This window comes from Ranitomeya imitator, chromosome 5 (assembly GCF_032444005.1).
Source record: "Ranitomeya imitator isolate aRanImi1 chromosome 5, aRanImi1.pri, whole genome shotgun sequence".
Taxonomy (NCBI): Eukaryota; Metazoa; Chordata; class Amphibia; order Anura; family Dendrobatidae; genus Ranitomeya; species Ranitomeya imitator.
The window spans coordinates 50,053,878-50,079,204 of NC_091286.1; the positions used below are offsets into that span (position 1 = coordinate 50,053,878).

The 25,327-nt window shown below is 48.0% G+C and overlaps 1 protein-coding gene across 1 annotated transcript in view; it reads left to right on the top strand.

Annotated features, from left to right (window-relative positions):
- Positions 1-25,327, top strand: part of GTF2A1L (general transcription factor IIA subunit 1 like) — a 78,500-nt gene that overhangs the window by 14,117 nt on the left and 39,056 nt on the right. Inside the window, exons 3-4 of the mRNA XM_069768655.1 lie at positions 839-962; positions 15,145-15,182. Coding sequence (XP_069624756.1) covers positions 839-962; positions 15,145-15,182 — 162 coding nt within the window. The remainder of the gene's footprint in view (positions 1-838; positions 963-15,144; positions 15,183-25,327) is intronic.

Genomic DNA, 25,327 nt, shown 5'->3' on the forward strand with positions numbered 1-25,327 from the left:
GTGCCAGCGGTGCCATTTTGCTATAGGAAAAAAAATTGGCTCTATTAAAATGGCGCCTGCACAGTAACCTCTATCTGTGGTAGATGCAACTGCTCTGGCAGCATTTTGATAGTCACATTTTTTTTTTTAACTTTATCAAAATGGCACCACTGGCGCAGTAGCATCAATCGGAACGTGATGGAAGCTACAGAACCTGCGTCATGAATGTTAATTGTTTTTTCCACACAATATCTCATGCAGTATGTAAAATAGGGGACTTGTCACTGAAGGATCAGTGAACTGTCAAGCCCATACAGGTGCATATGTAAGCAGAGCACCACATAGAGCGTTCGTTATGTTTGTTTCTTCGCTATGAAGCCTAAAATATATATCACACAAATATCGGACCAATGCAAATTGATCATTCCTGACCACTGGCTCCAAAAGAGCTGTGAAAGATTCTTTAATGAGGAAGCTGTTTGGTATGGAAGCGTACTTCCCCTATTCTGCTAAAAACGAACCTCAGCCTTGGTGTTTTCTTCCCAGCAAATGTCCTGCTGCAATTACCTAGTCACTGCAGGCAGGGCCTACCTCAATGGAGATGGAAGTGTCAACTCACACTTCCTCTGCTTTAAATACTGTAGTTACTCTTTTTCAGTTATGATTAGTCTCATAGGTTCAATGTGAGGGTGATATGTCCCCTCTCTTTACATGTCATTATGGATTTTAATTTTTCTCTGACTCAGTAGAGCAACAAAAGTGTATTTTCCCCATGCTTGTTCTGGTTGCTCTGAACATACTAGATTTGTTTTATATCTCTTGTAACATTTTCTTTCATTTTTTTTATGCCTTTTATCAGTTGTGGGAAACCAAAGTTATACAGTCCAAAGCCACCGAAGGTTTCTTCAGAGATCACAGTAACATACCTCAGTTTGTTCTTCAGTTACCACAGCATTTACATCATTCGCTGCATGCATCAACAGGTTGGTGTATCTATATCTAGCGATGGACGGGCAAGAATAATTTGCTTCTTGGTGGGTTGTGAATGGCAAATCTAAGGTTATATGGGAACAAAAGATGTCACATTATTTCCTATTCAGAAGTCCGAAATGGATATAACTAATTGTGGTCCATAATGCTGGTTCTTCATGAACGAGCATAAAGATGGCGGAGAGGGCCTGCAGTGCATTACTAAATTATAAAAGAAAACACTTTGTCAAATCTGCCTGATAACTGAGAACAATTGCACTAGTCAGAATCGTTATTTTCCATTCACCACGACAGCACCCACTAGAGAGGGGATCCGCCCCTAGGAACAGGAAACCTACAGAGAGATAAAAGGGGCGGCCCCCCTCGCTCCTCAGTTGGTTTCCTGTTCCTAGAAGGGAACCCACAGAGAAAAACTCTATGGAGTACAGATGAAGAGGAAGGTCCGCCTGGATGCCGCCTGTCCGTCTCTGATGAGAGACAGGGGCTCCAGGACGGATGGACAGAGTCGGGGGTTCCTGCTGGCTCCCCCCTCATCTGCTGTGGCGTGGAGCAACAATGTCCCTGCTGGGACATCGTTGTGAAGTATGACCGAGGAGGGGAAATGTACCTCAGGTAAGCGGTGCTGCCTTGTGTAGAAGCCGGCGTCGCTGTTTCCGATCCTGGATGGTGGTGAGAGCGGCCGGCAAGCGGCAGGGACGCCGGCGCTGAGCAGTGCAGCGGCGCTCCCTGGACTCAGAGGTCGCGTTACCACTTCCGGGGGCGGCGGTGCGGCCTAGCGATGGCGCCGGCGGGTGGAAGGAATGCCGGCGCATGCGCAGTGCGGCGACGCTCCCTGCACTCAGAGGTCGAGTTGCTACTTCCGGGGGCGCCGCCATATTGGATTTTATGAGCGATCCTCCCCCCTGGGCTGCACTACGGCGCTGGTAAGAGAAAAAAAAAAAAAAAAATGGGAAAGGGGTGTGTGAGACCGGCGCTATAAATTGCAGCTCAGCTGTGTAGAAGGTGCGTTAACATGTCGTCTCATGAGGAGATTTGTGAGCGCCCTATGGAGGTATTGGTTGTACCCAGTGAAAAGGTCAGGAAGAGAGATGGTGCAAAAGTGAGCGACTCCACTGACAAGTCAGGAAGGAGGTCGTCCCGTGGCACACCCCAGGCCGAACAAAAGAGCCGAGACCCGGTATATAGAGATACTTCGGGGTGAGTGTTCATTTAACTTCATGAAAGCTTATGTTAGGTCTCCTCTCCTTATGTGTTTGTAGGGGAAAAGGACGGGGAAGACCAAGCACGTGCAGTGTGCAATATGTACTGAGCCCTTACCTGATGCTTATAGCAAAAAATTGTGCCCAGCTTGTATAGATAACACCCTGCGGCAGGAAGAGTCCATTAAAATGGATGAAATCCGCCTTATGATTCGGGAGGAGCTTCAAAGTTTGCGAAGCAGTCCGTCCGTAAATATTGAGAGGAGAGTTAGCAGAGCATCCTCGCCTAAAGCTGACACGTCGGCAGAAAGTGGGGAGGTCGAGTCAGATGTCTCTCAGTTATCAGATTCACCAGATGAAGAGGACTATGTCTGCTTTCCCACAGATGGCATAAATAACTTGGTTAAATCCGTAAGAAGTACTATGGGGGTTTCTGAATTAAAAGAACCTCAGACTCAGCAGGAGGTGATGTTCGCGGGTCTCTCAGCGAAAGGGCCATGTATTTCCGGTGAACCAGGCTATAAAGGACCTGGTCAAGAAAGAATGGAGTAAGGGTCAAAAGGGGTTTGTGCCAGTGTCCTGTAAGAGACGCTACCCCTTTGATGATGAGGACTTGGCCACTTGGGCTAAAGTACCGAAAGTTGATGCGGCTGTAGCATCTACTGCTCGCCGTTCCTCTTTACCGGTAGAGGATGCGGGTTCTTTGTCCGATCCAATGGACAGAAAATCTGATGCGCTTCTCAAAAAATCATGGGAAGCCTGTGTGACTGCATTTAAACCTGCAATCTCCGCTACATGTACCAGTAGATCCATGTTGGTCTGGCTGGATCAGCTAGATCAGAACATCAGAAGTGGCATTTCCAGAGAAAAGTTGCGAGCCTCCATTCCATTAATCAAGGGGGCTGCGGCATTTATATCTGATGCCTCAATAGACTCTCTCCGCCTGGCGGCTAGATCAGCAAATCTCTCAAATACGGCTCGTCGAGCGTTATGGCTAAAGAATTGGAAGGGAGACGCCCAGTCCAGGGCTAAATTGTGTGCCATACCCTGCCAGGGTGAGTACCTCTTTGGATCTGTCCTGGATGACATACTCACTAAGGCGGGCGAAAGGAAAAAAGGGTTTCCTAATCCCTTTATTCCTTCCTACAGAAGAGCGTTCAGAAAGCCACCATTTGGAAGGAAAGGAGGCTTTAAAGACCGCTGGAGTAACAGGGAGTTCAGGCAGAAGGGCAATCTGTTCAATAAGCGTCCCTTCAGACCAGCGGATAAATTCCGTGAACCCTATTCCACCAGTGGGCGGTAGACTACTACAATTTGTGGAACAATGGAGAGAGATAACGGCTAATACATGGGCCTTAAATTTAATTTCATCAGGTCTCACTTTAGACCTCATCCGGACACCTCCGGATTCTTTTCTTCTTACATCCCTGAAATCCAGGCTGCAGCAAGAAGCACTGGAAACTGAAATCAAGTCTCTTTTGTCTAAACAAGTATTAATAAAAGTTCCACCATCTGAAATAGGAAAGGGCTTTTATTCTCCGTTATTTCTGATAACTAAGCCTGATGGGTCCTTTAGGACTATATTTAATTTAAGGAAGTTGAACACCTTCATAAGACCTAAAGCCTTTAAAATGGAGTCCATTCGGTCAGCCATTAAAAATCTATTTCCCAACTGTTAAAATAAAAAATAAACATATACTCACCCTCCGTTGAAGTCCTGGCCCTGTGTGTGGTGCACGCAGCAGCTTCCGGTCACAGGGTTGGTATGGGCACAGGACCTGTGATGACATCGCGGTCACATGACCGTGACGTCATGGCAGGTCTTTCTCGCAGGACCTGTGATGGCGTCGCGGTCACATGACATGGCAGGTCCTTGTCGCATACCATCCTTGCCGCCGGAACCTGCCGCTTGCATGGAGCAGTTTCCGGAGCGTCGCGAGGAGCGGGAAAGGCGCCAGAATGTGAGTACAGTATATGATGATTTTTTTGAATTTTTTTTTATTTTTAACATTAGATCTTTTTACTATTGAGGCTGCATAGGCAGCACAGGGTTAATAGCAGCGTTAATGGAGTGAGTTACCCGCGGCATAATGCGGTCCATTAGCGCTGCCATTAACCCTGTGTGAGCACTGACTGCGGGGAGGAAGGAGCGGCCATGTTGCCGCCGGATTGCGCCCATCGCTGATTGGTCGTGGCAATGGTCGTGGGCGTTTTGCCACGACCAATCAGCGACTTGGATTCCATGACAGACAGAGGCCGCAACCAATGAATATCCGTGACAGAAAGACAGACAGACAGAAGGACAGAAAGATGGAAGTGACCCTTAGACAATTATATAGTAGATTACGCAAAAAACAATTGCCTGCACACATTTAGTATTAAATTAATGTACAGGTGCACAAATACGCTATGTGGCCAATATACAAAGATGCATGCACTATTTGTAAGCACTCTGCGATTAATGAATACATGAACACCACTATTTCTGTAAATGTTTAAAAACGTAAGGTACTCAGTGTTTTTTGATCAGAGAGCCCAAATCACACTTATGTCTGCTGAGCTCAAGCAACTTGTTCTCGTTCTGCAGTGAGATCGGGGCTGTACATCATGTCTCAAACAGGAGTAAACTGCCTGTTCTGGACTTCTCCTTTGTGAGATGTAATGACACCCTGCTCTGATCTCACTGCAGAGTGAGTGCAAGTTGAGCAAAACAGATATGTGTGATTATTGATACATCTCTGGATAGGACGTTTGGGGATAGGGCAGAACAGCAGAGTTGACAGTGCTAGAACAGGAAAGCTGATAAAAGGGTTTATAATGTGACACCCCTAAACTCCGCTGTGCTGCCATTCTTCCCACAGGGATGTTATCTGAAAGGTGTTAGTTAACTTTGCTATCTAATAATGCAGGAGGTTAGACCAGGGTATCAGAGCTTTCTGTCATACACTCTCAAATCTGCTCTAAGCTTTGGCGTTGGTGTGTTCTTATTTCCTTTGTGTGTTGCTGCCTGCTCATGATTGGTCAGCATCATACAGTGAGAAGAAGTACACACCCCCTAGTGAAAACTATCTCATAATATCCAAATGAACTTAAAATTAACTCATTAGATGCCAAATACTTTGCTAATATCTCTGAATAAAATATTTATTCCACTGTGTAGTCACTATTACATTATGTCCAATTCAACATGAAATATTATGAAAGGTTCTCTTTAACACACATCATGATTGTTTCCGTCCCTGCCACATCAGTGCGTTAAATGTGTAGCACGTTTTCTCAGATTATGATGCAAAGCATGACATGATTGTTCACGGGGCAGACTCAGTAGACTGATAAATTGAATATCTTGTTGAACATTTATTTTTCTTTGCTTATGGTAATGAAAGGACTACATTTTAGTTGCTCACTCGCCTTCTAAACGATGTGGCCAGGCTTACAGGGGCATCTTCGAGGCCATTTTGTTCAAAGTATGTTTCTCATCAATCTATTACTAGATCATATCAAACTTACACCAGAGACCTACGTATGGCATATGTGGACGTGCACAGATCTATATGTAGGCTATGGACACCTTTTTACATTGATAAATTATTTTTATATGTGCCGGTGAATATTTCTCTACCGCCTCTCATTGGGAGACACAGGAACCATGGGGTGTATGCTGCTGACACTAGGAGGCTGACACTAAATTGCGCTAATTTTCAAGCTGCAATCTTCACTCCGTCATTCATTTTCAGCCGTCCTTGATATGCAGTTTGCAGGCATTTATCCAAGTGTCACATTTTTCCTCCTTGTCTACAGTATATTTTCTCTGCCATCCTTGAGATACCTTCTCTTCTTTTCATACCTTGGAATTCTGTGTACCACCACTGCTCCTTTCTCTAAAATCCCTCCATGTATATTAGATGAAAGTCAGCCGAACCTTTTGGTGATCTAATAGGTATGGTGGCCTCTGACTCGAAATCCCCTGCCCCCATTGAAAACCAATGCTGAGCTGACCTCTGCCATGTATGGGGGAGACTGTAAAAATGTCTGTCTAGCAAACAAAGGTCGACAGCCACCTCTTGTATAGCCAGTTTAAAGGGGTTGTCTGGTGAAAATGCATCTATCCACAGGTAAGGGAACTTTTATCACTATTAAAATGCTGCAAAGGTGCACATGTTCGACCACCGCTCCATTCATACCTTGTGGGGCTGCGGACTACTGTACTGTTTTTGTGGCAGCCCCAGAGAGAGAATGGATCTGTGGTCGGGCGATCGACTGCTCCATTTTGTAACTGGGATAAAAGTTCCCCATTGATTTAAAAAAAACAAACAAAAAAAAAACATTTTTCCAAATAGTGCGGGTCCCAGAGGTCCGACGCCCAACGGATCAGCAAGTTCTCACCTATCCTGCGAATGTGCTTTGTGTGAAAAATAGGCTTTAACAACCAAATCACAGGTCAATTTCCGCATTATACTATGAGGCTATGTTCACATATTGCATTTTTGCTGCATTTTTTTTTTTCCCGAAGGCAAAATCTGTTCTCTTTGACAGTAAGAAACTTTCCTCAAGAAAGCATGTTTGGCTTAGATTTTGTTGCGTTCTTTGATGCGTTTTTGTCAGGGTACATTTTTCTCTTGTTGATACCAATAAAGTTTAGCTCATAAACTAGAATCAGATTGTTTTTTTTTAATCAGGTTTTGGCACCAAAAATGCAGTAAAACCTGATACCTGAAAAAATGATGAAAGAAGTGACATTGTACTTCTGCAAAAACCAAGGTCTACCACAAAATACTGAGAACAAAAAAAAAACAAGCTGTTCATGAGATTTCTGAAATCTCACAGACTTCTCTGGTACTTGTAAAACACAGTTGAAAATTTGCATTAAAAAAGTATTAAAAAAACGCAACGTGTGAACATATCCTAATGGTTACCGTACATTTTGTGCGCTCCGCTTCCTCTTTCTTTTTTTCATACAAGGTGATAGTGTTGCCTCCAAGGTGATACATTAAAACACAGTGTGCAATTCTCCGTACACGAGGATAAAGGAACAGTGATGTTTTTTTTTTTTTTTTGTTTTTTTTTAATACATTAAAACACAGTGTGCAATTCTCCGTACACGAGGATAAAGGAACAGTGATGTTTTTTTTTTTTTTTTTTTTTTTTAAGCTGCAATATTTGGAAACCAATCCACTTTTCTAAAAGTCGGTCTGAGGTTTCTCAAGCCTTTAGAAGATATCCCAAGTTTTATTTAAGTAAACCTCTCCTCCTCCATTTTTATAGTAATTTGTTTTCATTTAGTTCAATAATTCATCAAAGTAAATTTCGCTATTTATGAAGTCGAAACACAAAAAGTGAAAAAAAGCTAATTTGATTATTTATTGGGTTCACGCCGAGTGCAAACAGCAGTTGATGTGAGCAGCTGCGTTCCTGTAAGATCCGAGTGATCTAAGGAATTACAATGAGAGGTTCCAGGGTAAAGTTTTAGTTTGCATAAATGTAATAACTCTCGGTCGTTAATTGCTTGATCTGTTTACTTCGCTTGACAATGAAATTGATGATTTGTTAATTTCTTTTTTTGTTTGACATTATTTAGCTGTTCTGATCATGACATTTTTAATATCACTACATAACCACATTCCTGTTAATTTAAGTGTTCTATAGTGTTGCCTATAAAGGGTTATACAGGATACGAAAAACATGGTTGATTTCTTAAAACAAACAACAAAAAAACAGCGCCACCCACTCAGCTGGTTGTTTGTGGAATTACAATTTTCAAAGTTTTATTCACTTTTTAGAAAAAGGAGCACCTGACACGACCGTGGCACAGGTGAGGTGCCATTTCTGGGTAAAAGCGGCTATGGCTTTCTTGTACTCTACCTTTCCAGGGGTCTTTGGCATTTGAGTGAATGAGTCAGAGTAGTAATGCCAGACATGAGCTTTAGATCGTCAGTTCTTGGGGTACGTGCATACGACATCTTTTCTCTATCCCCATGATGGCACCACGGAGAGAGGGGTCCGCCCCCAGGGACAGGAAACCTACAGATGAAAAAGGGCGTACCTCTCTCCCACATCAGTTGGTTTCCTGTCCCTGACGGGGAACCTACAGCACGTACCTGAAGGATTCTTCGTGGGATTCCAGGGAGCTGGCCGGTCGGTTCCTGACAGGGGGCGCCCTGTCACGGCTGGGTCCAGCAGGTTTTCGCCCCCCTTTTCATCCAACCCTGAAGCACCACCACGAGGGTCGGCGGGCCCTATGGGTGAGTGTTGCTGGGGGAGGCAGTGAAGAGGATCGAGCCTGCCTTCCCCAGGGAAAAAAAAAAGGGGGAGGAAAGAGGCAGGTGACGGCGGTCACCGATACAGCCTCTGTACCGCTATTCGGTACATGGAGGTAGCGGCGGCTACGCTACCATAGCAGGCGCAGGAGCGCTAGATCGCGCAAAAGCGCCTCATGTCACCGCCGGACACCGCCGCCCAAACCGGAAGTGCGGGCCAGGGCGGAACGATAGAACGCGCGCCCAGGCGTCCCCGATAATATCTTCCCTATAGGGCGCCTGTGCCGCGAACCGGAAGTGACGCGCGCGCATGCGCAAATGACCGCTTCTGCCGGCGGCAAGTTTAAAAATCAGCGTTCTCTAAGGAGGAAGCGTGGGAAACCCTCTCTTTGCGGAAAACGCAGAGCGAAACCACTATGAGCGATAAAGAGCAGCAAGAGGCACAGGAATGTGCACAATCATCACCTGAGCAAGTACTGCGGCATCCGCGTTCACAGCATCAGCGCAAGGGAAACACTTCCTCCCAGCAGCGCAGCAGCAGCGGACGCTCAGGGTCACAACGCAGCCGAGTCTCTGGGAAAAGTACACGGCCGGCGACGAATCCAGTGGATATAGTCCCGAGGCCAGAGACGGTATCTCTTAGTCGTAAGGGGTGAGTGATCTGCGTGAAAGTAATAATGTAATACGAGATTAATTTTTTCTCCTAGGGAAAAAAATGTACAGGCAAATCAAAGCACAAACAGTGTGCAATATGTTCGGAAGAACTACCGTCCTCATGGGAAAAAAAGCTATGCGGGTCCTGCATAGAAAAAACCATTCAGGAGGAATCTCCGGCGTTCGCATCGGACCTGAAAACACTAATAAAGAATCAAGTTGAGAGTGCCCTCAAAGGCATTAAAATTCCGAGGAAAAAACATAGATCCGGTCATAAGTCTCCCGAATCCAGTGTAGAAGAATCAGAGAATGAAACATCTGACTCTAATGACTCATCGACATCCGAGACCTCTTCACTATCATCAGAGGGGGGACGCAGTTGCTTCCCCATCGAGGAGACAGACGCACTGGTAAAGGCCATCAGAACAACTATGGGTCTGGTAGACGAACGTCCTAAAAGAACAGCACAGGACATAATGTTCAGCGTACTAGAACAAAAGAAAAGAAGAGTATTTCCAATAAATGAGAAAATTCATTCTTTGATCAAAAAAGAATGGAAGAGACCGGATGAAAAAGTTCTCTTGACCCCCAAAAGGAAGTACCCGTTCGATGACCCAGCCTGCTCATCCTGGAGCAAGGCACCCAAACTGAATGTGGCCATAGCAAAGGCCTCTAAAAAATTCGCCCTGCCCTTCGAGGACATGGGCACACTAAAGGATCCAATGGACAAAAAGGCAGACACCTTTTTAAAAAACTCCTGGGAAGCAGCAGGAGGGGGTCTAAAACCAGCCATCGCAGCCACCTGCACGGCCCGTGCTCTAATGGTATGGCTTGAGCATTTGGATTCGCAACTAAAAGAGAAAGTCCCAAGAGAGACAATACGAAAGTCAGTGTCCATGATGAAAGGGGCAGCAGCTTTTCTGGCGGACGCTTCGGTGGACTCAGCAAGATTATCAGCCAGGTCAGCTTCTTTCTCAAACGCCGCAAGACGCGCCCTGTGGCTGAAGTGCTGGCCGGGGGACCTGCAGACAAAGACCAAGCTTTGCTCAATACCTTGCGAAGGTGAATTCCTGTTTGGGTCAACGTTGGACGACATCCTCGACAAAGCAGGAGATAAAAAGAAATCTTTTCCCGGGTTCCCCAACCAGTCATATAGGCGCTCCTTTCGGAACAGAAAGTTCATGCGCAGAAGACCTCCAAAAGGAAATAAAGACGGATGGGAAGACAGAAGAAACAAAAACAGGGGCTTCTTGTTCAACAAACCCCCCCCTCCAGATAATAAAAAATCCCAATGAAGGTACTCCCCGGGTCGGAGGGAGACTAGCCGAGTTTCTTCCAGCCTGGGAAAGAATTTCAAACAGTCCTTGGATTCTAGGTATTATACGAGAAGGCCTCAAATTCAAATTTCGTGTTCCTCCCGGCAACTCCTTCATGGTAACGCCTCAAAAACAATCACTCGAACAGTCAGCTCTCCAGAAGGAGATTCTGAGCCTAATCCAGAAAGATGTATTGCAAGAAGTTCCATACCAGGAAAGAGGCACGGGTTTCTATTCTCCTCTCTTCCTCCGCAAAAAACCGGACGGATCGTACAGAACGATCATAAATCTCAAAAAACTAAACAGTTTCCTGGAGATACAACATTTCAAAATGGAGACAATAAAATCTTGCGTGAGAATACTCTTTCCTTTGTGTTTCATGACTGTTCTAGATTTACGAGACGCATACTACCATGTGCCCATCCACAGAGATTACCAAAAATATCTCAGACTGGCAGTGAATATCCAGGGGGAAGTAAAACACTTCCAATTCCGGGCTCTCCCCTTCGGGATAGCTATCGCTCCTCGGGTATTCACGAAAATAATGTCAGAGGTAATGGCCCACATACGGGAACAGAATATCCTGATAGTTCCCTATCTGGACGACCTCCTCGTGGTAGGGAACTCATTTCAACACTGCGAACAACAGTTGAATCTGGTCATTGCTTCTCTGTCGAGTCTAGGGTGGCTGCTAAACATACCCAAGTCCAAAATGGTCCCATCCCAGGTACAGGAGTATTTGGGGATAGTCCTAGACTCGATCACGCAGACATGCTATCTTCCTCAGGAGAAGGTACAAAAAATGACTCAGGCAGTGTTACAGCTGACGGTATCCCCAGTCACCACTCTGAGGAGAGCAATGTCCCTCCTGGGCTCTATGACTGCCTGCATTCCGGCAGTTTAGTGGGCACAACTTCACTCCCGGGATCTACAATGGGAGACTTTAAATTTAGGCATATCTCTGCACGGAAATTTAGACGGGCAGTTAGGTATTTCTCCAAACACGATACACTCCCTAGCATGGTGGGCAGACCCAGGGAATCTAACCAAAGGGGTTCCTTGGGCGCTACCGACGGAGAAGATTCTAACGACGGATGCAAGCCCCTGGGGCTGAGGAGCACATATAGGCGATCAAGTGGCACAGGGGAGTTGGAACAAAAGTCAAGAGCTAGACTCTTCCAACATGAAAGAACTGCTAGCGGTAAAACTGGCCCTAACACACTTCCTATATCTCCTTCACGGTCATCATGTAAAAGTCTTTTCGGACAACCAGGTAGTGGTTGCATATCTAAACCACCAAGGGGGAACCAGGTGTCGAGCTCTGATGGAGGTAACCCAATCCATCTTCCACATAGCGGAACACAGTCTAAAGTCCTTGACAGCTCTCCACTTAAAAGGCTCAGAAAACCAGACTGTAGACTTCCTGAGCAGAACATGCTTAAAGCAGGGAGAGTGGGAGCTAAACCAATCGGTCTTCGATCAAATCGTGAATCTCTGGGGCCTACCAGTAATAGACCTATTCGCGAACAGTCAAAACCGCAAAGTAAAAACATTCTGCTCAATCGATCCCCGGGGGAACCCTGTAGCTCTAGACGCATTGACAATTCCTTGGAACTATCACCTCGCCTATGCGTTCCCTCCAATGTCACTCATCCCCTTAGTGCTGAGGAAAATTCGGGAGGAGGGGACTACAGTGATACTAATAGCGCCATTCTGGCCCCGCAGAATATGGTTTTCTTGGCTAAGAAAAATGTCCAGATCAAGTCCATGGGTTCTACCAGACACGCCGAAACTTCTGTCCCAGGGTCCAGTATATCACCCCAATGTAAAAAATTTACACATGACAGCGTGGCTTTTGAAAGGAGGTTGCTAAGGGACAAAAGGTTCTCTCCTAACTTGGTGTCCACTCTATTACAGAGTAGAAAACCCGAAACCACTAGAATATATGGGAAAGTGTGGAAAAAATTCATGTCAGTATCGGGGGCAGACCCGTATGGGGAAATTCCTATAGGGAAAGTCCTGGAATTTTTACAGAAAGGTCTGGAAAGAGGTTTGGCTACAAGCACCCTAAAGGTTCAGGTAGCAGCCTTGGCAGCATTGTATAATTATGATCTGGCCAGAAATCGTTGGGTCATGCGATTTTATTAAAGCCTCATCTAGGTTCAGACCCATTCCCCTCCACAACTCTCCCCCATGGGATCTAAACCTCGTACTAAACGCTCTAACCAAACCTCCCTTTGAGCCCCTGACAGAAGTTCCGTTAAAGATCTTATCTCTAAAGACCACACTCCTAGTGGCCCTAACCTCAGCTCGTCGTGTCAGCGATATACAAGCGTTATCTTCATGCCCGCCCTTTACTCAGATACTTGATGACAGAGTCATTCTAAAAACTGACCCGGCTTACCTCCCTAAAATAGCGTCACAGTTTCATAGAACGCAAGAGATTTCTTTGCCCTCCTTTTGTCCCAACCCTAAAAATGAGGGGGAAAAAACACTGCATACCCTAGACGTAAAAAGATGTCTGGTCCAATATCTATCAGCCACTAGGGAGTGCAGGAAGGATAGGGCTCTGTTTGTCTGCTTCCAGGGTCCACGCAAGGGACAAAAAGCATCGAAAGCCACGTTAGCAAGATGGATAAGAGACGCCATCGCCCTATCCTACTCATCCTGTGGGACAGCTATCCCAGAGAACATAAAAGCTCATTCGACCAGAGCAGTGGCATCATCCTGGGCGGAGAGAGCTGGCGCTTCAATACAACAGATATGTAGAGCGGCCACTTGGTCTTCCCAGTCTACATTTTTCAAGCATTACCGCTTAGACTTGACCTCCTCTGATCCTACCTTTGGGCGAAGGGTTCTAGAGGCAGTGGTCCCTCCCTAATAGCTCTATCTATTCAAATCTCTCCGTGGTGCCATCATGGGGATAGAGAAAATGGTAGTTACCTGCCGATAACGGTATTTCTCTGATCCCATGATGGCACCTGTATATTCCCTCCCTTTTCACACACAGGTGTGCACTTGATAATGTACTAGTAATTAATTTTAGTCACGGTGCCTCTGTTAAGTTAAATAGCTTAAGTTTAATTTGTGCAAATATTGAGTTGCAGCTGAAGTTCTGTATAAGGCTCTGTAATCCAACTGATGTGGGAGAGAGGTACGCCCTTTTTCATCTGTAGGTTTCCTGTCCCTGGGGGCGGACCCCTCTCTCCGTGGTGCCATCATGGGATCAGAGAAATACCGTTATCGGCAGGTAACTACCATTATTTTTTGCAGGCATAGCTGCTCCAGGAAACTGACAGCATTTTTTTGTATCTGAAGTGGCTGGCTTCCCTTACTCGCCCTTTTTTTTTTTTTTTTGTGGTTGCTTGTCCGGTGCCATTTTTTTTTTTGCTGTACCTTTTTTTAGTAACCAGAACCAAACCAAAGAATGGTAGCCGTGCGGCACTAGAACCACAACTTTTCACAGGTGTGTGGATGAGCGTCGGCAGCGTCGGCTGCAACACTATCCAGAGAAAACAGCTCAGGGTGGTGCTCACAGAACAATCCACAGAGGACCAAAGGCTTCACTGACGGTATATCAGAAGAGAAAATATGGCACTCACCCCTAGAAATGCTGTGATGAAGTCCTTTATTTGCTACAAACAGCAATCAGGTACACATGGAGAGGCGGCAGGACGTGAACAGGAGAGGGTGCGGGGAACCGGTAAGGACTACGGCCGTTTCGCGCAAAGCTTTGCGCGAAACGGCCGTAGTCCTTACCGGTTCCCCGCACCCTCTCCTGTTCACGTCCTGCCGCCTCTCCATGTGTACCTGATTGCTGTTTGTAGCAAATAAAGGACTTCATCACAGCATTTCTAGGGGTGAGTGCCATATTTTCTCTTCTGATATGCTGTACCTTTTTTTTGCTGTACCTTTTTGCTGACACTAAAAGCGCAAGAAAAAACAAGCAAAACGTATGGTTCTTTTTTTCTACATCTTTACTGTCAAGGGAGCAGGTTTTACCGCAGAAAAAAGCGCAGCAAAAACGCTGCGTGTGAACATAGCCTTAGTAAACAAAAAAAAATAATATATAACTGGTCTATTGAAGATCTTGTGTATCTTGTCCTGATGCATTTATCCTCATAGTCTAAAGGTTAAACAGAGGAGCATCCTGACGAGATGAGACTGACAATCAGCACCATTCCTCTCCTGCGGCTGTAAGAGAGAGTGTAGTCTTGTTACCCTGGTGGTCCTCTTACAGGGTCACACTGGTATCAGCCGTTCTGTCACATGGTGGTAATGGCAGGGTGGGGGGCCGGATGTTATACACAGGGGGCGATGGGACAATGAATAACCTGAATTCACTGATTAAGGGGTGCGTCCCAATACTTTTGTCCACGTTGATGAGGCAGTCGTACTTATTGCTTCCTTGTACCTTCCTTTCACAAGCTTCAATCAATAGACTTGTTTAAAACATACAAAAGTCCAGGTTGTCCTGATTTTTGGAATTTAAGTTCCTTTTTTTTTTAAGCAAATGAGTCTAAGGTCGGCTTACCTGTCTGAGACTAATGGCTGCACTTTATCACCTGAAGCTCCTGTGATTCATGAACCAGGCCCTAGATCATCATAAAAAGCCCTGTAGTAATGTATGGAGAAGTGTATCAGGACCACAGAAGGTCCTGGGCTAATATTGGGACAAAGTTATTGCTCTGCTTTATGGTTATAATAGCGGGATAATGAACTTTTCTCTTTGTTTTGAAGTTCTTCAAGGCGGTAGAAATTTATCAAATTTTACAGGAACTGACATGGTAAGTAAATTTTGTTCTTAATCATCTCATAAACTTGAGAACGTTTCAATTGTAGCGTTTGTTCCTGAGATATTAATCTTATCAGTGTAGATGTGGATGATTTTATAAATAGATTTGTATTCCTCTATAAGTTTGTCCTGTCTTCTGGGTAATGAGAGAGGAGAGGTGGCCACAAGGTGGAACCCCATTCTGGAGATACAGGCATTATCTGTTCCCACCGCGTCACAATGATCTTTCTGTCTTGCTCTCAAATTAGGTAGCAATAGAAGTTCTAATTCTTCAGATTAACTGGAGATCTGGATTAACACCCCCCTTAGGCTACGTTCACATTAGCGTTGTGCGGGGCAGCGTCGGGCTGCTATATTTAACATGGGGGGCGCATGGATATGCATTGTCTTGCGTTTTGTGACGCATGCGTCATTTTGGCGCAACGGTCAGGGCGCAGAGGACGCTGCATGATGCAGTTTTTTCTGCGCCAAAAATCATGCAAAAATGAACGCATGCATCATAAAAAGCTGCGTTGTGCATGCGTTGTGCGTTGCGTCGCCGACGCTGCCCCGCACAACGCTAATGTGAATGTAGCCTTACCCACGTCATACGGCGGGGACGCACATATGAAACGGGCTCACTAACATAGCCAGCACCATAGATGGCGTCTGTCTGTATCAGCAGCTACCAGAGCTAAATTAGATCACTGCTATTTAACAATGTTCTTATTTGGCATTGAAATGGTGCAATTATCGGTGCTTATGTGTTTTTCCGGCCCCGACAGGCTGTTGGATGCCAATGCTTTGTCATGGATGCCTGTTGCTGACATCTAAAAGCGCAAAAAAAGCGATCAAAACAACACTTTTCCTAAGTGGTATCAATGGTGCACTTCGGATCACCACCTAAAAAGAAAACCCTTAGGCAACGTGCACATGTTGCGGAAAGTGGTGCCGATTTTTCCAGACTGATTTTGGTAGACCGCACTGTGGATTTCCTGTGAATTTACCGCGATTTCTTTGCAAATTTTGTGCGGATTCCACCTGCAGTTTTATACCTGCGGATTCCTATTGTGGAGCAGGTGTAAACCGCTGCAGAATCCGCACAAAGAATTGACATGCTGCGGAATAAACAACGCTGCGTTTCCGCACGTTTTTTTCCGCAGCATGTGCACTGTGGATTTTGTTTTCCGTAGGTTTACATGGTACTGTAAACTCAGGGAAAACTGCTGCGAATCCGCAGCGGCTAATCCGCTGCAAATCCGCAGCAAATTCCATATCGTGTGCACATAGCCTTATACAGGTCCTTTGAGGCAAAAATAGTTGAGTCCCAGGAAATGACACAATTTTTTTTTTTTAATACATTTCATAATTTTTATTGACTATTCAAATAAAAAAAAACTATACGGCTTTGGTATAGCCACAATCGCACTAACCTGAATAATTACATTGTATGGACCTTTTTTTAATGCACAGTGAACACAATAAAAAATAACTTTAAAAGCAATGGCAGAATAGTTTTTTTTTTTTGTATTTGGTAAAATGAATGGTGTCACACAAAGCTACAACTTGTCCATTTAAAATGTAAACCCACAAACAGCCATGCCACAGAAAATGAAAAAGTTTTGGCTTCTGGGAGAAGTGGAATTGAAAAAACCTAAGAGCAAAAATTAAAGTTGACTGCAACCGGAAGGGATTAAAAAAAGCAAAAAGTAATATACTTTTAGGCTATGTGCCCACATTGCAGAAATGCTGCGGAAATGTCCGCAGCATTTCCGCTACTCCCTGCCGTGGGTAAAACGCATGTGGAAGACGCATGCGTTTTCCCACAAAACACAAGGGTTTTGCAAGCGTTTTTAGCTTCCAGAATGCTTGCGCTTTACAAGCAATTTGAAGCATCGCTTGGAAAAGTGATTGACAGGTTGGTCACACTTGTCAAGCATAGTGCTTGACAAGTGTGACCAACTTTTTGCTATTGATGCTGCCTATGCAGCATCAATAGTAAAAGAATGTTAAAAAAAAAAAAAGTTATTCTCCCCTTCCGACGGCCCCCGATCTCCTCAGCGGCGCTCCCGGTACTTTCCCAGGGATGCTTTGCGCGAAGGACCTTTATGACGTGACGGTCGCGACGTCATCTCAGGTGACTCACGCAATGCATGCCTGGGAACGGAAGCTGCCTGGTGCACCACTGAGAGACAGGAGGACTCCGGGGGCCATCGGAAGGTAAGTATATCCCTATTTTTTATTTTAATTCTTTTTTTTTTACATGAATATGGATCCCAGGGCCTGAAGGAGAGTCTAGTCTCCTCCAGACCCTGGGTACCATCCACACATGAAGCGCTCACTTCACTAAGGTGGGCATAGCCACATGCGTAAAATTAGCGTTTCAATGCAATCCTATGGTTGTGGAATCGCCGCGATTCCGCAGAAATAATGAAAAATCCGCCGCATGGGCACAGCAACTGCGGAATCCCATAGGATTGCATGGAAATGCTTTTTTCTTTATTGCCTCTCATTGGGGGACACAGGAACCATGGGTGTATGCTGCTGCCATTAGGAGGCTGACACTATGCAAATATAAAATTTAGCTCCTCCTCTGCAGTGTACACCCCACCGACTGGCATTATACTCTTCAGTTTAGCTTAGTGTCAGTAGGAGGTGGACACGGGTCTTTCATTAGACCCTTATCTACCTCAATGTGCGTCGTTTCTTTCAGGTTTCCGGAGGGATACAGGGTGAACAGTCACACCTGTAGTCCCACAATGCGGACTATGAGTACGGTGTGTACTGCCACCCCATATCCTCATAGACCCTTCTGCAGGACCAAGAGCCTAGCACACAAGCGTGCTGAGAAGTCCGGTCCTGCATCCGTCCCCCACCCACTCTCCCACCAGAGCCTATCGGTTGCGGAGACGAGGACGTCCATCAGCCCCTGGACGTCTGATACCTTCCAGGTTAGTACCGGTGTGGGATGTCTAAGGTGAGTATTTTCTTCCACTGTGATACCCCCATCCCACAGATTCTCAAAGGAGGTGCCTTATTTAAGGGGGTTTTCAGGTTCAGGTCACCTTACCTCCTTTCCGGAGCTGGGCCCCATTTCTTTCCTCTTTGGCGGCGGCCGCCTTGCCCCTGGGCCCGGCGCGGCTACTTTACTATAGCACAGCTTTACTATAGCACAGCTCCGCTAGCCGCCGCACCGCTGGTCCGGCCGCTCTCAGCGGCGTCCTTTCTATCAGTGCGGCCTTCTCGGTCCCCCGCACTGCCTGCGGCTGCCCGGCTTCGGCCGCTGCAAGCGGCCGTTCATTATTTTCTTCAGTGCGGCGGCTCTGCTAGCCGCCGCACCGCTGCGGGTCCCTGCAGCTATGCTTTCCCAGGCCGCTGTATGCGGCCGTCCAGCCCGTTTTTGCGCGGCGGCTTGCAGGCCGCCACACTGCGGTGTGCGGTGTCTCAGCTTCCGCGCCGATCCTGCCCTTAGACGCTGCGGCCTTCTCCGGCACCTATCTCTAATTTAGGCCCCGGCTTCGGCCGGGGCCTACTTCTGGTGCCGGACTCCGCCCCCCTTTTCCACTTCGTCGGGCGGGCTTTTTTCCCGCCCGACAACCTCTTTGTGACAGGGGCACAAGTCCCACCCTTTTCCCCACCCACCGGCGCCATCTTGGAACACGAGGTTCCTTCTGCAGACACCTGTCGCACTTCTCAGTGGTCACGTTCGCAGCTCGGCTTCCACTGATCCAGATTGCGGCAGAAGCCCACACCTCCTGCCAGAGGGACTACTTTTTGCCGGAGGTCCATTCCATCAAGCCGGACAGCTTTCTCCGAATTCCGTTTTTCATCTGCCGTGAGTAGCTGCACTGCAGACTGACACCCTCCTCTGCCCCACTGTCCCCTAACCCGCTGGCATTTCTTCAGGGATCTCTTAAAATGTCTACCTCTAAAGGGGACCGCTCTCGCCCCCCTACTTCTTCATCTTCTGCCTTAGTCACATACTTTGCATGTTTGTCCTGTAACAGCAAGCTTCCCTCGGGTCAGTCCTCCCCGCTGTGTTAGTCCTGCAGCAACCCGATTGTTCCCACTGCCCAGGATCCCGCGGCTGTTCCGCCCGAGAGTGATACCCCCATCCCAGGCTGGGCCTCCTCTCTGTCTCAATCCGTGGCCGATTTAACACGAGTGTCTCAAACCCTGGTGGCCGCGCTGGATCGGTTACCCCTGCAGACCCCGGCAGTGGCCAGCGGGTCGCAGGAACCGCCGCCCGAGCCCTCTTTGATAAGCCACAAAAGGTCCAGAAAGGAACGTCGGTCTGAGTCCTCTTCTCGCTCCATCTCGCCACACGGCCCTCCCCTGCGGTCAGTGTCCCCTCGACCCTCCTCCCCTGAGTCAGGCGAGGCATTCTCTGATGCGCCCTCGGAGGATATTTCGGAGCTGGATTCTAACCAAATCGCCATCATGAGGGATATGGTCCAGAATCTCATTGGGGCAATAAACCAATCCTGCGGCATAAAGGATCCCTCTGCGGAACCCGCAGATCAGGCGGTTTCGTTTAGACGGGCCAAACCACCTTCCAAGTTTTTTGCTCCTCATCCTGAATTCGAGGAAATCATGTCCAGAGAGAGAGAGAGAACCCCACTAGGCGTTTTCAGAGGGGAAAACGCCTGGGTGTGTTATATCCTTTTCTTCCAGAACTTACTGCCAATTGGACGGTCTCTCCCTCGGTGGATCCACCTGTGTCCAGGCTGTCCACCAACACGGTGCTTCCTCTGTCCGGCGGAGCATCTCTGAAGGACTCTAACGATAGAGTTATAGAATCCTTTGCGAAGTCAGCTTTTGAAGCGGCTGCAGCGGCTCTATGCCCAGCTTTTGCTTTTGGGTTTCTAAATCCATTTCCAAATGGGCTAAAGATCTCCGTCGCGGTATCCTGGACGGGGCGCCCCCCGTGCAACTAGCTGAGCTTGCCAACCAGATTTCCCACGCTGGCGAATACCTGGTCTCCGCCTCCCTGGATGTCGCGTCTTGTGCGGCTCAGGCTTCCAGCAATGCCGTTGCTATCCGCCGAACCGTTTGGCTCAAGGCCTGGCAGGCGGATTTATCTTCCAAAAAGTCCCTTACTAGCCTGCCCTTCCAGGGCTCTCGTCTCTTTGGCTCCCAGCTGGACCAAATCATTAAGGACGCCACCGGGGGTACAAGTTCTCTTCTCCCCAGGCTAAGCCTCGTCGCCCTCCTCCTAGACGGCAGTTTCGCTCCTTTCGGCCTTTTCGTCGCTTCGCTGCGTCAAACTCCTTTTCCCAGCAGCAACAGAGGCCACAGGCACGTCAAGAGAAGGCGGTGTCCTTTAGGCCTACTCCTTCCTGGCGTCCTCGCTATTCCCAGGGTAGATCCTCCAGGCCCAGGACTGGAAGATCCATCTCGGCATGACTCTCGGCAAGACTCCAGTCCAACTCCCAGGTTGGGCGGCCGTCTTCTCCTTTTCAGGGACGTCTGGATTTCCGCAGTAGAGGACGCATGGGTCAGGGAAGTTGTATCCTCGGGATACAAGATAGAGTTCGCCTCCCGACCCAGGGATCGTTTCTTCCAATCCCGTCCTCCAAGAGATCCCGCTCTAGTTCCGGGCTTCTTCGCAGCCATCGCTTCTCTGCTCAAATCCGGGGTAATCGTTCCTGTCCCAGAGAAAGAACGGTTCATGGGTTTCTACTCGAACCTTTTTGTGGTACCGAAAAAAGACGGCAAGGTTCTCCCCATTCTGGACCTCAAATTGCTGAACAGGAGAGTTCGCCTGAGACACTTCAGGATGGAATCCCTTCGTTCAGTAATTGCTTCCATGGAGGCCCAGGAATTTCTATGCTCAATAGATATCCAGGATGCCTACCTCCATGTCCCGATATTTCCTGGTCATCACCGTTTCCTGCGCTTCGCAGTGCAACGGGAACACTTTCAATTCGTCGCCCTGCCGTTCGGTCTCGCAACAGCTCCAAGGGTGTTCACGAAGATCATGGCAGCGCTGTTGGCCATATTGAGAGTCAGAGGCCTGGTCCTATTTCCATACCTCGACGACATCCTCATCAAGGCACCATCCTTTTCTCAGGCTCACGAAAGCCTGTCCATCGTTCTCGACACCTTAGCCCGTTTCGGGTGGCTGGTCAACCGGAAGAAGTCCTGCCTTATTCCTTCTCAGCGCATCATCTTTCTGGGCATGCTATTCGACACTCGTCAGTCCAGAGTCTTCCTTCCCAAGGACAAAAGATCCACTCTTTGTCGGGACATACGCTTGCTCCAGCGTCCTCGGCCTCCCTCCCTCCGATCGGCCATGAAGGTTCTGGGAAGGATGGTAGCTACCTTGGAAGCGATTCCCTTCGCCCAATTCCATTCACGACCCCTTCAGCAAGCCATTCTGTCTGTCGGACAGGTCTGTCTTCTCCCTGGATCGGCCGATCAGACTCTCTTCTCGGGTCAAGCGGTCTCTCAACTAATGGCTGACGTCACCTCTCATCTCCCAGGGCAGGTCCTTCCTTCCAGTTCACTGGCAGGTGGTGACAACGGACGCCAGCCTGCTCGGCTGGGGTGCGGTTTTCCATCACCTGACGGTTCAGGGCCGTTGGTCGTCGCAGGAGTCAACTCTGCCAATCAATGTCCTCGAAATTCGGGCCATCTTTCTGTCCCTCCGCCACTGGGAAAGGATTCTCAGGGTCCTGCCAGTCCGGATCCAGACGGACAATGCCACGGCTGTGGCATATGTCAACCATCAGGGGGGGACCCGGAGCTCCTTGGCCCTTGCCGAGGTATCCAAGATTCTCCTTTGGGCAGAGGCAACGGTTCCGGTGATATCCGCGGTGCATATCCCCGGCGTGGACAACTGGGCCGCCGACTTCCTCAGCCGCGAAGGCCTCGCGGCAGGGGAATGGTCCTTGCATCCGGAGGTCTTCCATCAGATTTGTCTTCGATGGGGGACTCCAGACGTGGATCTCACGGCGTCCCGAATGAACAGGAAGGTTCTGCAGTTCGTCTCCAGGTCTCGCGATCCTCTCGCAGTGGGCGTCGACGCTCTGGCCATTCCTTGGTCACAGTTCGGGCTGCCCTACCTGTTCCCACCCCTTCCTTTACTTCCCAAACTGTTGAAGATCAAAGCGGAAGGGGTGCCAGTCATCCTGATCGCCCCGGATTGGCCCAGGAGAGCTTGGTTCGCGGAGCTCGTCAACCTTCTCGCGGACGCTCCCTGGCGCCTTCCAGACAGGCCCGATCTGCTGTCTCACTGTCCGATCTGCCACCCGAATTCTCGGTCGCTCAGTTTAACGGCGTGGCTGTTGAGACCGCGGTTCTAAGAGCGTCCGTCCTTTCGGACCGGGTAATTCACACCATGATTCAAGCTCGGAAGCCTTCGTCGTCCAGGATTTACTACCGTACCTGGAAGGCTTACTTCCGTTGGTGCGAGTCCAACCGCGTTCCATCTATGGTTTTTTCCCTGCCTTCTCTTTTGGCCTTCCTTCAGGCAGGACTGGATTCGGGCCTGGCTCTTAGCTCCCTGAAGGGTCAGATCTCTGCGCTTTCCATCCTCTTTCAGAAGACTAGCTTCTCGGCCACAGGTTAAGACCTTCCTTCAAGGAGTAGCCCACGCTGTCCCTCCGTACAGGGCCCCTGTGGATGCATGGGATTTATACCTGGTACTGGACGTTCTCAGGGTTTCACCCTTTGAGCCTCTTAGGGAGATTCCTCTATCAGTTCTATCTTGGAAGGTGACCTTTCTTGTGGCCATCACGTCTATTCGCCGCGTTTCCGAGTTGGCGGCCCTGTCTTGCCGCCCTCCGTTTTTGGTCATTCACCAGGACAAGGTGGTCTTCCGGCCCCCACCTTCTTTTCTTCCTAAGGTGGTTTCCACTTTCCACCTCAACGAGGACATCGTTCTACCTTCCTTTTGTCCAGCTCCGACTCATCCTCAGGAGCGATCGTTGAACAAGCTGGACCTCGTCAGGGCAGTGAGGATCTATCTGGATAGAACATCCTCTTTCCGGAAGACGGATTCTTTTTTCGTCATTCCTGATGGCGCGCGCAGAGGTCAACCGGCTTCTAAAGCGACTATTGCTCGCTGGATCAGAATGGCAATTTTGGAGGCTTACCGGGTCAAGAACAGAGTGGCTCCTCCTGGGATTAAGGCTCACTCTACCCGGGCAGTCGGCGCCTCCTGGGCGGTGCGCCACTGGGCTTCCGCCCTACAGCTTTGCAAAGCGGCAACTTGGTCTTCCATCCACACGTTCGCCAAATTTTACAAGGTCCATACCTACGCTTTGGCGGACGCCAGCCTAGGCAGAAGGATCTTGCAGGCGGCAGTGGTGAGTCCTCTGACCTGAGGGAAGTCTGGTTTTTCCCGCCCGTGGGACTGCTTTGGGATGTCCCATGGTTCCTGTGTCCCCCAATGAGAGGCGATAAAGAAAACAGGATTTTTGGTTGCTTACCGTAAAATCTGTTTCTTGGAGCCTCCATTGGGGGACACAGCTCCCTCCCAATGTTTCTGTTATATGTTCTCTGACTGTTCTCACGTTTACAGTTCTCAAGTTTGTGGTTATGGTTTTTCAACCTTGTTCATTATCTCCTACTGCTTTCTCACTAACTGAAGAGTATGCCAGTCGGTGAGGTGTACACTGCAGAGGAGGAGCTAACTTTTTTATTTGCATAGTGTCAACCTCCTAGTGGCAGCAGCATACACCCATGGTTCCTGTGTCCCCCAATGGAGGCTCCAAGAAACAGATTTTACGGTAAGCAACCAAAAATCCTGTTTTTAAGCGTTTTTATGCGTTTCCGCTATGGCAAAAAACGCGGCATGTGGACACACAGCCTTAAAGTGTAACTAAACTGCTAAAAACAGGATTTTTGGTTGCTTACCGTAAAATCTGTTTCTCGGAGCCTTCATTGGGGGACACGGGAAACCATGGGTGTATGCTGCTGCCACTAGGAGGCTGACACTATGCAAATAAAAAAGTTAGCTCCTCCTCTGCAGTATACACCCTACCGACAGGAAGTAGGATATTCAGTTAGGCTACTTTCACACATCAGGTTTTTGGTTTCAGGCACAATCCGGAAAATTTGTTAAAAAACGGATCCGGTGTAAATAGTGAAAAAACGGATGCAAACTGATGCAGCGGATCAATTTTTTTTTTTTTAGCCGGATCCGACTCTATGTACTGTGCATGAGAGACTGTTAGTTAGTGGTAGGCCCGAACAACCAGATGGAGAGGAAAGGCCCCTGTGGAGCAACACACAATTAAGGTACCTGACCAGTGTGTCCAACCTACCTGAAAGTGGACTGGCCACTTATGCTGCCACTGAGGTCCACCCTGTGGCACTGAGATCCACCTTGTGGTACATAGTAGATCTTCTGTTTAGCTGTTAATAGACCACAGACGTTATTGACCCTGAAGCACACGGTAAAAGTTGCGCCTCTGACTCACCTGAAAGCGGATTGTAACGGCTGCGGCAGCCAACCAGAATTGATGAATACCGGGCACCTACCTCTGAGTGGTGACTAGAGGGAGCCTAGGCATATGCTGCAAAAGACCCTTAAGAGCGTGATAGAGGGCGTTTCTAACTCACCTGACACTGGGGCAAAAGAGCAGGACCAATGCAGCAATCGAACTCAGACATGTCTAAACCACTGGAAAGAAGAAGTATTGACAAATGTGTCTGGAAAAGGACATCTAAAACCTGGATAGCGGACAGCGTACTAGGAATAGGAGAGTGCGTCTGACCTACCTGGATACAGTACAGAACGCCAGTACCACTGCAGTGGTCAATCCAAGACACGTCTGATCCGCTGAGGAAATGACAGTTTCAAATACCGTACTGTACCTGGAATGTGGTGCGTGTGAAACCTGGATGGCAGAGTACTGCTGCGATCGGCTCTCGGTATCCTGCGACTATGGCCAATAGAGTACTGCTGCGATCGGCTGTCGGTATTCTGTGACTAAATCAGCATGGAGAGAACCCTGGAGAAGGGTATAGGAGAGAGTAGGTTCTGTGTTGCGGTCTAGGTCATGATACCTGATGGCATTAGGCAGAATAACAGCTTCTGTGTAGTAAGCCGCAGCACGGAGTCTGTCTTGAAGTATGTCCTGCCTTGCCCATTCTCCTGAAGGTAGGCTTGTCAACAGGGAGACTAAACTCTACTCTCTGTTGTGCACC